The following is a 14,143-nucleotide window of genomic DNA, read 5'->3' on the forward strand; positions in this document are numbered from 1 at the left end:
GATAGGCATTAGTGCCATCCTTGAGTGGAGGACCAATGCACATATGTGCTTTACCTTGCATAATAAAACTTTTTAATTCTCTGTGTCTTTTTTTTCTTCAAATAATCCATTCCTGTCTTTTACTCATCCCCAACCTGACATTTTTGTCATGTCTGTTGAAAAATGTATTCCTATGGCCTTTCCTTGCCTTTTTATTTTCTGTAGATTATTCTTTTGGTTTCTTTATGACCATGCAATTTTCCTTGCCTTTACTGTTTTGCTCCCTCTCCCACATGGAGTTGTAATTTAACAGGGATTGAGAAGATTTTTATTTCTAAAGCATCTGCTGGTTCTCTGCCTCCTTGCCCTCTGAAGTGCGGTCTGGGCTGTTTTATTGTTTTGATTAGTGAGGTCCTAGGGCTGGGGTTGCCGTCAGGCTGCTCCCCTCATATCCTCTTCTACTTGGAATTGCCTACTATCTCATTTATGTTTGCCTACATCTTTAAAAGTTACAGATTAAGTGTCTTGAATCAATAATATAAAAATGCCCACTTTCATTATAATTTTAGATACAATTTTGTATAATACATACAAAAATAATTTTGTATGTTCACCAAAACAGGGCTACACTAAGTTTTATTACTTGGTTTAATTCAGGTTTTTTGTTATTTAAATAAGAAACTTGTTTGTTTTATTTAAATTATTTCCTTGATGAATCATTTGTTTTCTTTGACAGAATGGGTTCAGATGGCTCCGACATTGTTTTCTAAGTTTATTCCAAACATTCTGCCCCCAGCTGTGGAATCTGAACTTTCTGAGTACGCTGCCCAAGATCAAAAACTTCAAAGAGAACTTATACAGAACGGTTTTACCAGGCAAGTTGGCTTTTCCTTAGTGATGATTTCCCATTTCTCTAGGCTTCTAGCCTGGCCTGGCATGCTGCTGAGCATCTTGGGCAGAGGAGTCGCTGAGAGCTGGGGCTGCAGGGTCCTTACTGTGGTGGAAGCTGCTCATTTCTGTGTGCATTTTGGAGAATGGGCAGTTAGATGGACAAGGGTCTTCCATCTTGGAGTTTCTAACATTAATCCTAAACACAACAAAAACATTATTGAAACATTGCAATGAATTACTGTGCATTTTCACACTAAAACATTTTTCATGTTTTCTCCAAATCTAAATGTTCTTTAAAAGTAGAGTATCTCTTTATAAATGTTCAGAAAATTTGCTTCCCTTGCTTTTGGTGTATATGCTTTATTTTTCTAAAATGTTTGCAATTTGATATTATGCCCATACCTCAGAAAAATCTGGAAAAGAATAATTCTTTTTTCTTTTTAATATTTAAATTAAAATGAATTAATATAAAAGTTGGGAAATCAGTTGCTCAGGGATACATGGGTAACATCTATTTCCATATTTTTTACGTTTAGCTATCATACCTATCTTCTGGTATCTGAATACTCTGAATACCTAATATTGAGGAGGCTCATAAAAAAGACAGGAATGAATATTGTTCTAAACAATTCTGAGGCCAAACTGAATTTCGGGAACAAAAAGCCAGAAAAACAACATCAACCCCCCTTCCCCCAAAACCAAACCAAAACAAAAAAAAACAGCCTTTACCTTTTCTTAATCTGTTTTGGTTAAAAAAGGGAGTTTTGTAATTGTTGTTTGGTGTTCTTTGCTGATCCACAGATTAGACTTTATTGCTTTATTTATTTATTTATTTATTTTGGTCATGATAGCATCTTGTAGTCATGAGATAGTGGAAGTGGTAAGGTAGTCAGTCTACTGGCCATTCACTTACCTCCCTAACAGCTTACACCAGAAATGTCAGTGTAGAGGGGTGGTGCTACAAATATGAGTAGATGGCTTTTTTCTTTGAGATTGAGGAATCATTTATCTCCTGATATTATCAACTTAGAGTATTTATGCACAGAGTGAAGCTATTACTGCTCTATTTTTGACAATTTCATGACTGTCTTTAATGTACCTTAATCATAGCTATCTCCTCATTATCTGCCATACTTCTTAGTATATCTCCCTTCCAACAACTTAATGTCCTCTTTGTCTTTTTGTTTTATTTTAATAACTCAGAATCCAATTAGTGCTGTCTATGTGTACATGGGTATAAGATTACCTCCTAGGGTATGGGCAACCTGCCAGCAGCACCTACATGGGCACGCACGCACGCACACACCCATCCCAAAAGTAACTTTGCCCCTAGCGTCCATCACCTGCCTCAGTTAGAGGTGGAGCCTCAGAAATTTCTCCTCCTCATATTTATCTTTAAACAATATAAGATTAAACAGTAATTTTTATTTCTACTTGTTGTCTACCTCAACCGATTAAGTAACCATTGTTAATAGATTTTTTTTTTTAAAGATTTATTTATTTTATGTAAGTACACTGTAGCTGTCTTCAGACACCAGAAGAAGGCATCAGATCTCTTTATGGATGGTTGTGAGCCACCATGTGGGTGCTGGGATTTGAACTCATGACCTTTGGAAGAGCAGTCAGTGCTCTTACCAGCTGAGCCATCTCTCCAGCCCTGTTAATAGATTTTTATTGTAGTTTTTTAATTATAAATACAAGGAAACATAAGTATTCCCTTATATTAATCCTCCCCTCTCCCAAGTGTTCTACTGTATGTCCTATTAAGACATTTTACTTACTTAACAAGGTACTTATTAGACTCCAAGTAGATTTTTGGTAATGCAGACAAACAGAACTGCAGTAGAGAAGTAAAAATATGCCTTATTAAGTGCTTGTTGGATGTGTATTGCAGAAATAGCTTGGCTGGGTCAAGGGTAGATACAATTGGAAATGTGATTAATGCTGCCATTTTGCATATGCTTTTCATGGTCACTACTGAGCCCTTGAGGTTCATCCAGAGGCATCTCTTAGCCCCATTTTGGAGACTAGAAAAAGTGAACAGGGTGTGGAGCTGCTGGGTATATGGTTTGGGTTGGGAAGAGAGGAGTAGCTGACTCTGAACACCATCAGACAGTATTTCTTTTTGCTTTAAAAGGAGCACTGTAGTAGTGTGCTGCCAAGCCCAACAGGGTCACAGAACTGTCTTGGATTTTGCCATAAATTAGAATTTTTATTACTCAGTGGGATTCTTGAAAGCTGTTTTAAAGAAATTAGATAGTATTCCAAGTTGTAGTAAAATTGCAATGTCTATATCACAGACTTAATCAAGCCACTTTTATAGTTAATACCCTATTGCATATCTATTGCAAGACTTAACTGACCTTCCAGCATTTCAATAATGACACGGAGGCTTCTAATATAGTTTGAAGTGTATGGTCTTATACTAAGGCAGTCTCCCAGCTACTGTGTAACTATTCTAGCATTATGACTAGCACTCCCTGCTCCCTGTTCTGTTCACAAAAGTTCTGCCCCCTTATTTCCTGCCCAGCTACTGGCTGTCAGTCCTTTATTATAACCAGTCAGCAGTATGATAATGCCAGAAATCTCTTAGCTTGCCTTTAGGTGATGAGGAACTGCCTGACTTTCATGTTTTGGGAAGGTGGGAAAGGACTATATAGAAATGACATTACCAAAATATTGTCAGCACTTAGCTCTCTGCCCTTATAATCAACAATTGAAAAAACGGACACACCATAAGACAATGTAAGAAAGGTCATCCCAACACACATTTACTGTGATGATTAAACTCTACCTTATAAATAGTTCTCACAGGTTCTTTGAACAGAATAGGCCCTGCTAATGTTAACCTCCTAGGACTCGTTCTTTAGGCTTGCTTAACCACCTATCAAAAAGGACTGCTATACTCAGACTCTGTAGAAAGCCTGTTTTTGCTTTTGTCATGGATCTTCTATGTAATGCCCTCTCGCTCTAATGTTCTCATTAGTCATTAGCTAGCTAGGATTATTTTAGAGAAAAGTTATGTTCACTAATGGTGAAAGGGGAGAGAAACTCAAAAAACACAGAGTCAAATAACACCTTTACTGTTTATTTGTATGCTCTGCACTTTGTGTCAAAATGTTTGAAATGATTTTACATAATATGTAGATGTCTTCAGATCTATCCTCTGTAGTGGATTTTTTAGATGTATAGAAATACAAAGAAGACTAGTATAGACACAGTAAGCAAAAAGCATCATAGCCTTTCTTGTGAGCAACTGAATTGACTGGGGAGAAGAAATAGATTGGTGTCTATTAGAAAGTTACCTCGTGGAGATTAAGCTTATTGGGAAACAGAAAAGGAGGGAACAAGGAGCCTGCGCTAGAGTGTACCATAAGGCTACTTCCAAGTCCTGACAAACATCTCACAAACAAAATATTCCATCTGAGAACTGGTGTCCTTGGTTTCTTGAGCATAGTAGAACCTTGTGAAAGATACTGCTGTGTTTTGAGTCGAGATGGTAGCCCCTGAATGAGGGCTTTTTCGTTTCCTAGCAGAAGACAGCTGGCCAACTTCACAAATCAGGTATTATCTTTGGCATCTACATCAATTACTCTGTTCTGCCTGTTTTCACATCTGCATTTCAGCCTGTTGCTTACTCATCTTCTATTTTTTTTTAACCAGTGAGAAGGTAGAAATGGGTGCTTTGTTTAGAAGTAGAGGTTCCAGACATAAAGTTGTATATGTTTGGTTTTAATCAGCATTATAACCATGTAAGTTGCTTGTCTGGCTTTGGTAGGTCACAAAGTTGAATAACTTCTTTTTAGACTGTTGAGGGCTATTCCTAGAAAACACAATGGATTTTTTTCTAGATGCTCATTGTAAAGAATCCCATACTTCAGTCAAGTGATATAGTTTCCCTGCCAGCCATCAAGGATTCTTAGCCTAGCAAGAGATGCTTGTCCTGGTGTGAGAGAAGGAAAGAGTGAACTTAGAATATCTGGAAAATTATTTTAAAATTATCATTGGTGTAGTAATCAGATACTGTTTTCTTGTATGCTCAGGTCAACATTTCAGTAATTATTTGAGATTATGAATTACTGGCAAGTTTGTTAATTCTCTTATGTGCTAGACACTGAGGCACCAGGGTAGTCAAGAAAGGCAAAGTTCTCACTTTCATGTACTTATTACTACGCAATACTGTTGGCAAACAAATAATAAACTTGCAAAAACATTTAATTTCAAGTAAAAAAAAGTGCTATGAAGAGAATTAGAGAATGAAGTAAAGTTGGGGTTATCAGTGATGTGGTATTAGCCTTCAAGTGGATAACTGAACTGAAGGGAGGAGAAAGAGACAGCTATGTGACTGACTTGGGAAGAGAGTGGTAAACAGAAAAAGATCACCAGCCCCAAAGCAAGCTGGAAAATGAGGTGGGAAAGACAGGCCAGAGCCATGATACTGGACTGGAAAATGAATTGGAATTGATTTTGAACTAATAGAAAGCCATGATGAGTTTTAATCAGAGGTGTGAACTATCTTATTAATACCTTTATATATGTTCACTGTTGCTCTTAATCAAGAGTAATAGCAAGCCTGAAGACAGCTTGGGGATAGAGCTGATTATTATATTGTGGATATAGTAAATTTTTATTATGTGTCTAATGATGAAGATACTAGGCCTTCAGATCTCAGAAATCAGGGCTGCCTATAAATCTGAGAGCCACAGAGCTGGAATGCTCTGCATCTTAGAAAAGAGGGAAGAATGTATAATGGAGAAGAAAAGGTGACTTGTGACATTATTCAGCAGAGCCAACAACAATGGGTAGGAGAAACCTCAGAAGAAGCTAAGAAAAGGGTTCAGGAAAGATGGGATGAGTTGCACCCTTGGTTGATTGACAAGCAACTGGTGCCATTACTATTCATTGCTTAAGCATTGGAATCTGGGTTAGTGTCTGGGAAGCCAGAAGTGTGATTTGTAAGTGACTTATAGCCCATTCACAACCACTCTTAACTGTAGTGCAGAACTTGGCTGCCAGTAGGCTGGGTATTATATCTGAAGATTTGTATTTTCTACCCAGAGGTCTTCAAGCAGCATAGATTAGGACTTTCAAAGGCTTTGAGACTTTCAAAATCTGAGTTTGGGGCCTGAGGGGAATATTTTTAACTTCTGGTTGATATTAAAAGTTTTGCTAATTCATGCAAGTTAGTTACTAGGGATATTGTTATCAGAATCCTGAGTTGTTTTCAAAAACGTTAGTTTGCATCTGTTTCTCGTACTCAGTACAAACTGTCTTTATAGATAATCCATCACCTAATAACTTTATATATTTAGCAGACTATATACACCCTTGAGCTAAGAATACTCAGGGTAAAAGACTCAGCTGATGTTCAATGTATTTAAATAGGTTATTGGGTTAGAACCTTAAGCATTTGCTGTTTGTACTATCACATACATCAGTTTATTTTTTGCTGGTTTTATGTATAAAGAGACCAGTCAGTTTTATTGACTACTTCCTCTTTTCTTATCCCTAGAGGCGACCAGTCCCGGAAGAGAGCTGGAGATGAGTTGGCTTATAGTACGTGATAATGCTTTTCCTGTTTTGATGGGTTCATGATGTGGGCCAACTTCTAGGGATGAGTATGGAAACCGTGTGGGTAGGGGTATATAGTCAAGATGGCACTGCTTGACATGTGGAGTTGGGGTCATTCGGGCCTTGGGCTTAAGCAGGTGCCAAGACTGCCCAGATTCTTTATCATACTCAAGGGTGAGGTAGTACCCAAGATCAGTTCCTGGCAGTATTGGTTCTTTCACATGTCTCAGATCTGTTGTTTTTCAAAAATTTTAAAATACACCAGGGGATAGAGAACAGGCGGAAAATAGACTTGCATGTGCAGAGTGCTCTCTGTCCCTCACGTTTTTTCTTCTGACTTTTTTTCAGACAGTCCATCTGCTTGTGCAAGTTCCAGGGGGTATAGATAGTGACTGTCGAACTATGTTTCTCCCAGGAGAAGACACACTGGAGCTACAGAAACTGTTCCGGGCACAGTGAGGCCTGCACCACTCAGGAGCTCTGTCAAAGGCTGTTCTCAGAGAGGATACCAGACTTCTTTCTTTGATTTTCAGTTTTTAAAAACAAGAACTAACAAAAACAATTGCTGCTAGACTGGGGGGGGATGTGATTTTGAAATGGGACAATCTTTTAATCTACAAGCAAGTGTTTTGGAGAGTGGCCGTTGCTAAAGTGAAGCTCAACATTTGAATCAGCTTCCTCCAGAAATACAAGAACAAACGAAAGAATCTTTTTTTTTTTTTTAAAGCACTCATCTTGTTCATTTGTGGACTTGGAACATGGTGTCTCATGTCAAGATATCTTTGCTTAAAACCAAGCAGATGTTATAATACAGTGTTTTCACCCATGGCCCAAACAATCTGTTTTAAATTCAGATTGGTCTATGTTTAGCAGTTAGTCTTGTGGAGGAAAATGCTAACAACTGCTTTCATTATTACTTTCCCTATCAATTCCCGTTTTCAACTGTGTGCCTTGAGCTTTGTGCACTTTGCAGCTGTGTGACCATGTCATCAATCTCACAATGCTTCCTGGAGAAGTTGGTATCTCACATTGGCCCACCAAAGCCTCTGGTATGGCTTTGTGTTTGTAGCAGAACAAACCTGATTTAGAAAATGGAAGCACTAGAGGCTAGTCAGAATTCACCCTATTGTCCCAGCTCTCATGGGGACCAACTCTGAATGGTTTCCGTTCTGCTATCCCCTCACCTGATCTCAGCCTTGAGTCGGGTGGAGCCCTGGTTTTGGGCTATGATACTGTAGAGGTTGCCCAACAGTGGGGGCTGCTCCCTGGGTCCCTCTTGGGATGAATAGTTTTTAAAGCCAAATATGGTGAATAGTTCTTGGTCCATCTCATTTTAATGGGTGCATTTAATATGTATAAAAGGTCAGCTCCACCCTTCATCTTGTAAACATCATGTTTGATATTTTAGTGCAACAGGGAGAGTTTGCACTGTTGTTTGAAGGCTCCTTTTAGTTGTGGTAAAGCTGTATTAACTGTTTGACTACACCAATAGTGCTCTTTAGTTCTTCACAAAAGTCTGAAGCTTATCTAGTTGTGTTTCAATAATAAAACTAGACAGGGCAAGGGAAAAGTATTTTATTAATTTTGCTTGAATGTGAAGTGAGCATTGGCTTTGTGTTACCAGGCTCCATCTGACAGTGATGCTGACCATTCAGAGAATGGCGCCCCAAGCTACTGCTATCAACTCGATGGGCAGCAGAGTTAGAAATGGAACACCAGGGACAGGAACATTACCCAGTAGCAGTCCTGTGTTTGTAAACAATGTTCCAGGGGAGGAATAGTTAAGATTTGACAGCTTGATTCTTTCAGGTACTTGTCTGCAGTTGGTAGAATTTATGGGGGGGTGGTTTAATTGGCTTCATTCCATTTGGATTATATTGAAGAATCTGAGTAGGGACAAGTGGACTCTATGGTTTGCACAGCTTTTTCTTCTCTAATGTTGAGGGAAAAGTTTTCATTTTATCAAAAAGCCCAGTTTACTTTTTCTGATGGAATGCTCACCAGAGTTGTAAATATCATTTTGAACTGGTTTCTTCTATACAGCTTTAATATTTTTGACAATAGTAAAGTTGGAACATTTCTTGAAACATAATAGTTTAGTGGTTCCGTGTCTTAATTATACCCTCCTCCCCACAGGAGAGAGTGTTCTTCTTTTTCTCCAAAAGAACTTTGGCTATATAAAAGCATTATATTAAATAAATTGGCATTAAGTGGGTGCTTTTGTGTTAGTAAATTAATGGAGAAATAGTTATACTAATTCTGTGTTAGCACAAAATAGGCAGAGGAAAGCCTGTGAAATTACTCTCTGAGTCAAAGCTGGGTACCACTGCTGGTACTGAAAGGCATGGGGAAAGTAAGTGTGCTCCTGATGGATGTGTCCTGGTGCTTAAGTTAAGCAAGGTTTTACAGATTGTAAAACTTCAGGCAAAATTGGTACTTCTTGTTAATTGAAATATTTACAGAAGTCTTAGTCTCCAACTATGAGGAAATAAAATCTGTTCTCTCTCATTTTATATTTCCTGAAAGTATTTTTATGTGTACTTGTGTTCTTCTCAGTACAATTTTTCTATCCCTCTGAGAACTCAGATCCTTAAAAGTCAAATTGTGTAGATCAGTCATTGAAATATAGTTGATTTGGCTAAATGACTAGTGTGTACATTTGCCTAAAAGTATGCCTTTAAAAAAAAAAAGGGCAAGAGGTTCACCTTCAAGTAATGGTTTGAAAAAGTAAACAAATGATGTTGAGAGACAGTGCTTATTTTAAAGGTTGACTTTATACTTCAGTAACCATGTTATCTGGTGACCTGCTGTCATAACTGCACTCTGACCTGACAGCAGTTATTTTCTTGGGGGGCAGAAAGTAAAATTTAGTTATCTGACTTGTCTAATAATTCCTAGGCAGGGTTAATAAGAAACTCTCACTTGCATGCAGTTAGTAATGATTGTGCATTACTAAAATTTCTCAAAGTCTTTTATTATAAGTCACTCAGTCCCCTTTGTGCTAGAGTGAAGTTGGTTTGTGTGTGTAGGTGAGACTGCAGAGGAATAGATGTCCCTGGTCATGACACTGTTTACGTCTCAGACCTGTCTAGCTGCTGCCCCTTGTCATTTACTTTCTGCCAGGTTGCACATTTGCACACATGAATGATTCCTCAGGAACAGTTTGCACACTCCTCACCTCAATATACTCTGTATAGACCAAACAGCATCTAAAGTTACAAGCACAAGATGGAGGATTCATATACCTACCGGCAGAGGCCATGCTGAGCTTGCAAACAAAACTGGTTTCTGCAAGTAATGGGAAGAGGATGGTGTTTGTTTAAATGACCCGGTTCTCCCTATAACCAGAGTAAGAAACCTTCCAGATTTTGTTGGCGTACTGGGTCTGTGGATTTTGTTTTGTTTTGTTTTTTCTGCTGTTCCATTTCCCCTCTCTCACAGTAATTATTTCCATGGTTAGTATGCAAGAGGAATTGCCCTTGAGCCAAGATTCAACTGTTTATTAAGCAGCTATCATTAAACTAAGCATTATTCAACGAATGTGCACTAATCTGAGATAAAAAAAAAAAGCAAACAAAAATTGTACATCTGTTAGAGTTTGTTTTTTAATGGTGTGTTCTTGAGCTTTTAGCTTGGAATATTGTTTGCTTTTACCCAGGTGTAGGTCTCTTAGGGGGATGTTAAAATTCAAGGTTGGAATTACATCTGAAAGAAGTATTGACCTTTCCTGTTAATTACTGCTTTTAGTAATACTGTGTAAAATGTTCATTTTTTTACCAGAAGTTCAAGCAGTACATAGAGGTTTATAGAAAAATGGCTCTCTTGTACTTTCCACATAAAAGTTTTTCTTGGTTTCTGACCCCTAGAATATTTGGAAGGAGGTGCTTGTTCTTCCCCAAAGGAAATGCTCCTTCTCTGGTCCCTACTGCTTAGCTGCAGTCACTGCCTCCTCCCCTCTGCACCAGCTGAGACCATAACTTGAACCTCTTTCCAGAGCCAGTGATGGGTCTGCCCCCTGGGTGCAGGACCTGTTATTTTACAGGACCAGTCTCTGCCTTGAAGATTTTCATTTTAGGATGATTCCATTGTTAAAAAGAGTACTGCTGGATTACACCTGGGAAGGTTGTCAGTGTGGCTCTAAGGTTAAGAGTTGAATGATTTGTGAGAAAAAAACAACTTTTTATTGGTTCTTACATGTTTAAATATTGTGACTACTAAATTTAGTAAGACTGGGTATTTTTCTAAAGGTGGTGATGCTTTTGGTTCTTTTTAGTCTTATATGTCAGTGTTAGCCATGGATTTTCAGAGAAATTATTTAACATCAAGTCCTGGGAAATTGGCTCAAACAAATGCTTATACAAGATTTGACGATCATGTGCAGGCTAAAGGAGTTTGCCATGGTCACCTACCAGCATAGCAGAACAAATGAAGCATTGCTGTCTATTCTCCAACATTAGTCATAAGTCATGGCAAATCTGGCACTGTCCTTCACCACTTATTTACAGAATGTGACTGAAGCACCTTCTTGAGCTGGGGTACAAAGCTGCTTGTCTGGGCACTCTCATTATAAACATATGGTGGATTTTTAATCACTCTTCTGTATTAGGAGTATATTCTCACTCTAAAATATTGTGGTCAATGAAAAATAAATCTTGTACAGTTATCATTAAACTTGTTTTTAAGTTTTGTGCAGGTGTCCCTGGGCTTGATACCTGGTTTACTGTTGTAACATGGACCTTCAGTTCCACTTAAAGGGTGCTCTGTAACATGGTAATTACCACTCAGACATAGTCAGACTTAACTTCTATATCTACAAAACTGTTTGACATGTGCTTTAGGCAGGATAGTATCTTTATACACATGTAATATGGGTATTTATATTTTGTGTACTATAGGCATATAGTGCATATTATGAATCTACTGTAGGTGATTCCCAGCATGCTGTAGGTGATATAGTATGTATGTGCACATTTACTGTATAGTGTGTATATATACATACTGTAGTTACAGTGTATAGTGTATAGACATGAATGCACTACAGGTGTAGTGTAGCACATGTACTATAGGTATACATGGTGTGTATGTATATACAGTGTGCTTTGGGCATATATAGTATGAGTGTACACATTTGCTATAGGCATATATAATGTACATGATTTCCTTGGTGGAGGAACCCAGAACCTTACAAGCATTTGATAACATTTTGCCTATTGTAAACATCTAATTTCCTTTTGGATTAATATGTGAGTCTGGTTCAGAGACCAAAAGACTTGTTTTAATATAATTTAAAACCTCATATGTAAGTGTAAACAGATGAAAACAGGAAAATATCGTTGAAAGAAGAAAAATAGAAGGAACTTGCTGTACCAAAAAGATACATCATTTTTTTTAAGTGTTATTAAATTTAAAAGTTATAATGGTGTAAACATAGACAGGTTAATAGGAAATGGGTAAATAGGCATACATTAACAATGGTTTTTGAGTGTTATTCTGGCCACGAGGAATTGTTCATTGGAAACTGCTGGAGAAAATTAAATTGATTGCTGTCAGCCCATTCATCAAACAAAGCCCAGATGAACTAAAAATTAAATTTAACAGCATAGCACAAAAGTGTCAGTATGACTCCCCATCTCCAGGAACTGATAAGTTTCTTTTAAGGACAATTATGAGTCACAAGTTCTGTAGATGTGTCATCTTCCTTTGTGCTCTGGAGTGTTCAGTGTGTGTATTTATTGATACATTTTAAAAATTTTAATTCATATGTATTTGTGTGGCCTGCGTGACTATATGTACCATGTATATAGAGATGACAGAAGACAACTAATTTAACTATGGCATCAGTTCTCAACCTGTGGGTTTTTAGGGGTCAACCGACCTTTTAACAGGAACGGCTCATCAGAAATTGTGCCTATCAGATACTTATGATTCATAACAGTAGCAAATTTATAATTATGACATAAATGAATTTTTATGGTTGATATCACCATAACATGAACTGCATAAACAGCAGCGTTTGGAAGGCTGAGAACCACTGAACTAGAGTTACCATTACAAGTTGGTGTGCTGGGAACCAAAACCAGGTCCTCTATAAAAGGAGTATGCACTCAATGAGGAGCCATCTATCCTGCTCCAAATTGTTTAAATGTGCTCATATATTAGTACACAACAAAAAGAAAGCATTTTAATCCGTTTTGGGTAGAATGTGTACCTTTTAAAACTCTCTGTTTTAAATGCTTTTTTCCTTTTTTGTTTTGTTGTTTCTTGAGACAGGATTTCTCTGCGTATACCCTGACTGTCCTGGAACTCACTCTGTAAACCAGGTTGGCTTCAGACTCAAAGATCCGCCTACCTCTGCCTCCCAAGTGCTAGGATTAAAAGAATGGAGGCGGTGTTTAAGTAAGTGGCATGCAATTGGAAGATGATTTGGGGCTGAGGAGATCACCCAGTAGAGTTTGCTATGTATATGTGAAGACCAGTTTGAGTCCTAAGGACTGAATGCTATCTGCTAACTAGCATTCCTACAGCAAGATATGAGGTATGGACAGAATATATGGAAGCTTGATGCCCAGTTAGCCAAAAAAAAAAAAGATGAAAGACAAGTAGCCACACCCAGGGTTGTTCCCTGATGACTTTGAACTGTTGCATGTGTTCAGGGGAATGCATTTGGTCACATATACACAATATTTTATAAACTTTGTCTTTAGTTAGGGTTAGAATTACTATTGCTATGATGAAACACCATGACCAAAAGCTGGTTGGTGTTATATAACACGTTGTTTTGGAGCCTTTAATCCCAGCAGAGGCAGGCAGATCTCTGAGTTTGAGGCCAGCGAGGTCTACGTAGCAAATTCCAGGATAGTTGGAGCTACACAGAGAAACCCTGTCTCTGTGCAAGTGTAGGGGATGGGGTGGAGGAAACAACTGGGACAGGAACACAAAAACAACAAAACCATTCCATCCTGAAGAGAAACTCTTTAAATAAAAAGGTAAAAACTCATCAAAATAGCTTTAGAAAGTCCCTAAAACTGACCAGATACCCCTTCTGCCAGAGTAAACAAAAGTTGAAAGTCCCGTTTAAAAGGAAAGTGCTAAACTGCAAAGATGTATAATCTGAGCTGCAAAAAAGAAGTTTAAAAAAAGGGTTCAGCGATGACTCTGACCCAACCAGCTGCCTGGAAGTAGAAACCAGTTCAGTTGCCTAGAAGAGATTTAGACCAGAATCACTTGGAAATCATACAATCTAGCCTGTTGAGCTGCCTCAGATTGTGCACTGCTTCCATGTTTCCCAGGTTTTGTGAGCTGTCAACCATGTTGGAATGGGCCTTGGTGATGCAGCTGTCTGTGGGTCATTTCTGATCCTGTAACTCCAATAAAACTCATTGGTTCAAGTTGAATTTTGGTCGTATCCATATGTTGGTCTGTCTTGATATTTCTGTCAGGGGTTCCTCTCCCCAGAAAGTTACACAATTGGGGAGGAAAGGATTTATTTGCCTTACACTTCCAAATCATAATTCATGTAAGGAAATCTGCAGGGCAGGAACCTGGAGGCAGAAGCTGATGCAGAGACTATGGAAGGGTGGACCTAAACCATCCATCAGCCTAGAACATTAGAACCTAGGACCACCAGCCCAGGGATGGCCACCCACAATAGGCTGGGCCCTCACTCAGTCACTAAGGTTTGCTTGGAACCCCTTATGGGGAC

The 14,143-nt window shown here is 38.3% G+C and overlaps 1 protein-coding gene across 3 annotated transcripts in view; it reads left to right on the plus strand.

Moving 5' to 3' along the window:
- The window catches only part of Cacul1 (CDK2 associated cullin domain 1), a 69,030-nt gene extending 60,081 nt beyond the window's left edge, over positions 1-8,949 (plus strand). For 2 of the 3 annotated variants that reach the window (XM_052182447.1, XM_052182442.1), the window contains 3 exons: positions 716-854; positions 6,383-6,426; positions 6,790-8,949. In XM_052182447.1, coding sequence (XP_052038407.1) covers positions 716-854; positions 6,383-6,426; positions 6,790-6,830 — 224 coding nt within the window. In that variant the 3' untranslated portion in view covers positions 6,831-8,949. The remainder of the gene's footprint in view (positions 1-715; positions 855-6,382; positions 6,427-6,789) is intronic. The other variant, XM_052182446.1, reaches the window with a different exon arrangement.
- The last annotated feature ends 5,194 nt before the right edge of the window (positions 8,950-14,143 follow it).

This window comes from Apodemus sylvaticus, chromosome 1, assembly GCF_947179515.1.
Source record: "Apodemus sylvaticus chromosome 1, mApoSyl1.1, whole genome shotgun sequence".
Lineage (NCBI taxonomy): Eukaryota > Metazoa > Chordata > Mammalia > Rodentia > Muridae > Apodemus > Apodemus sylvaticus.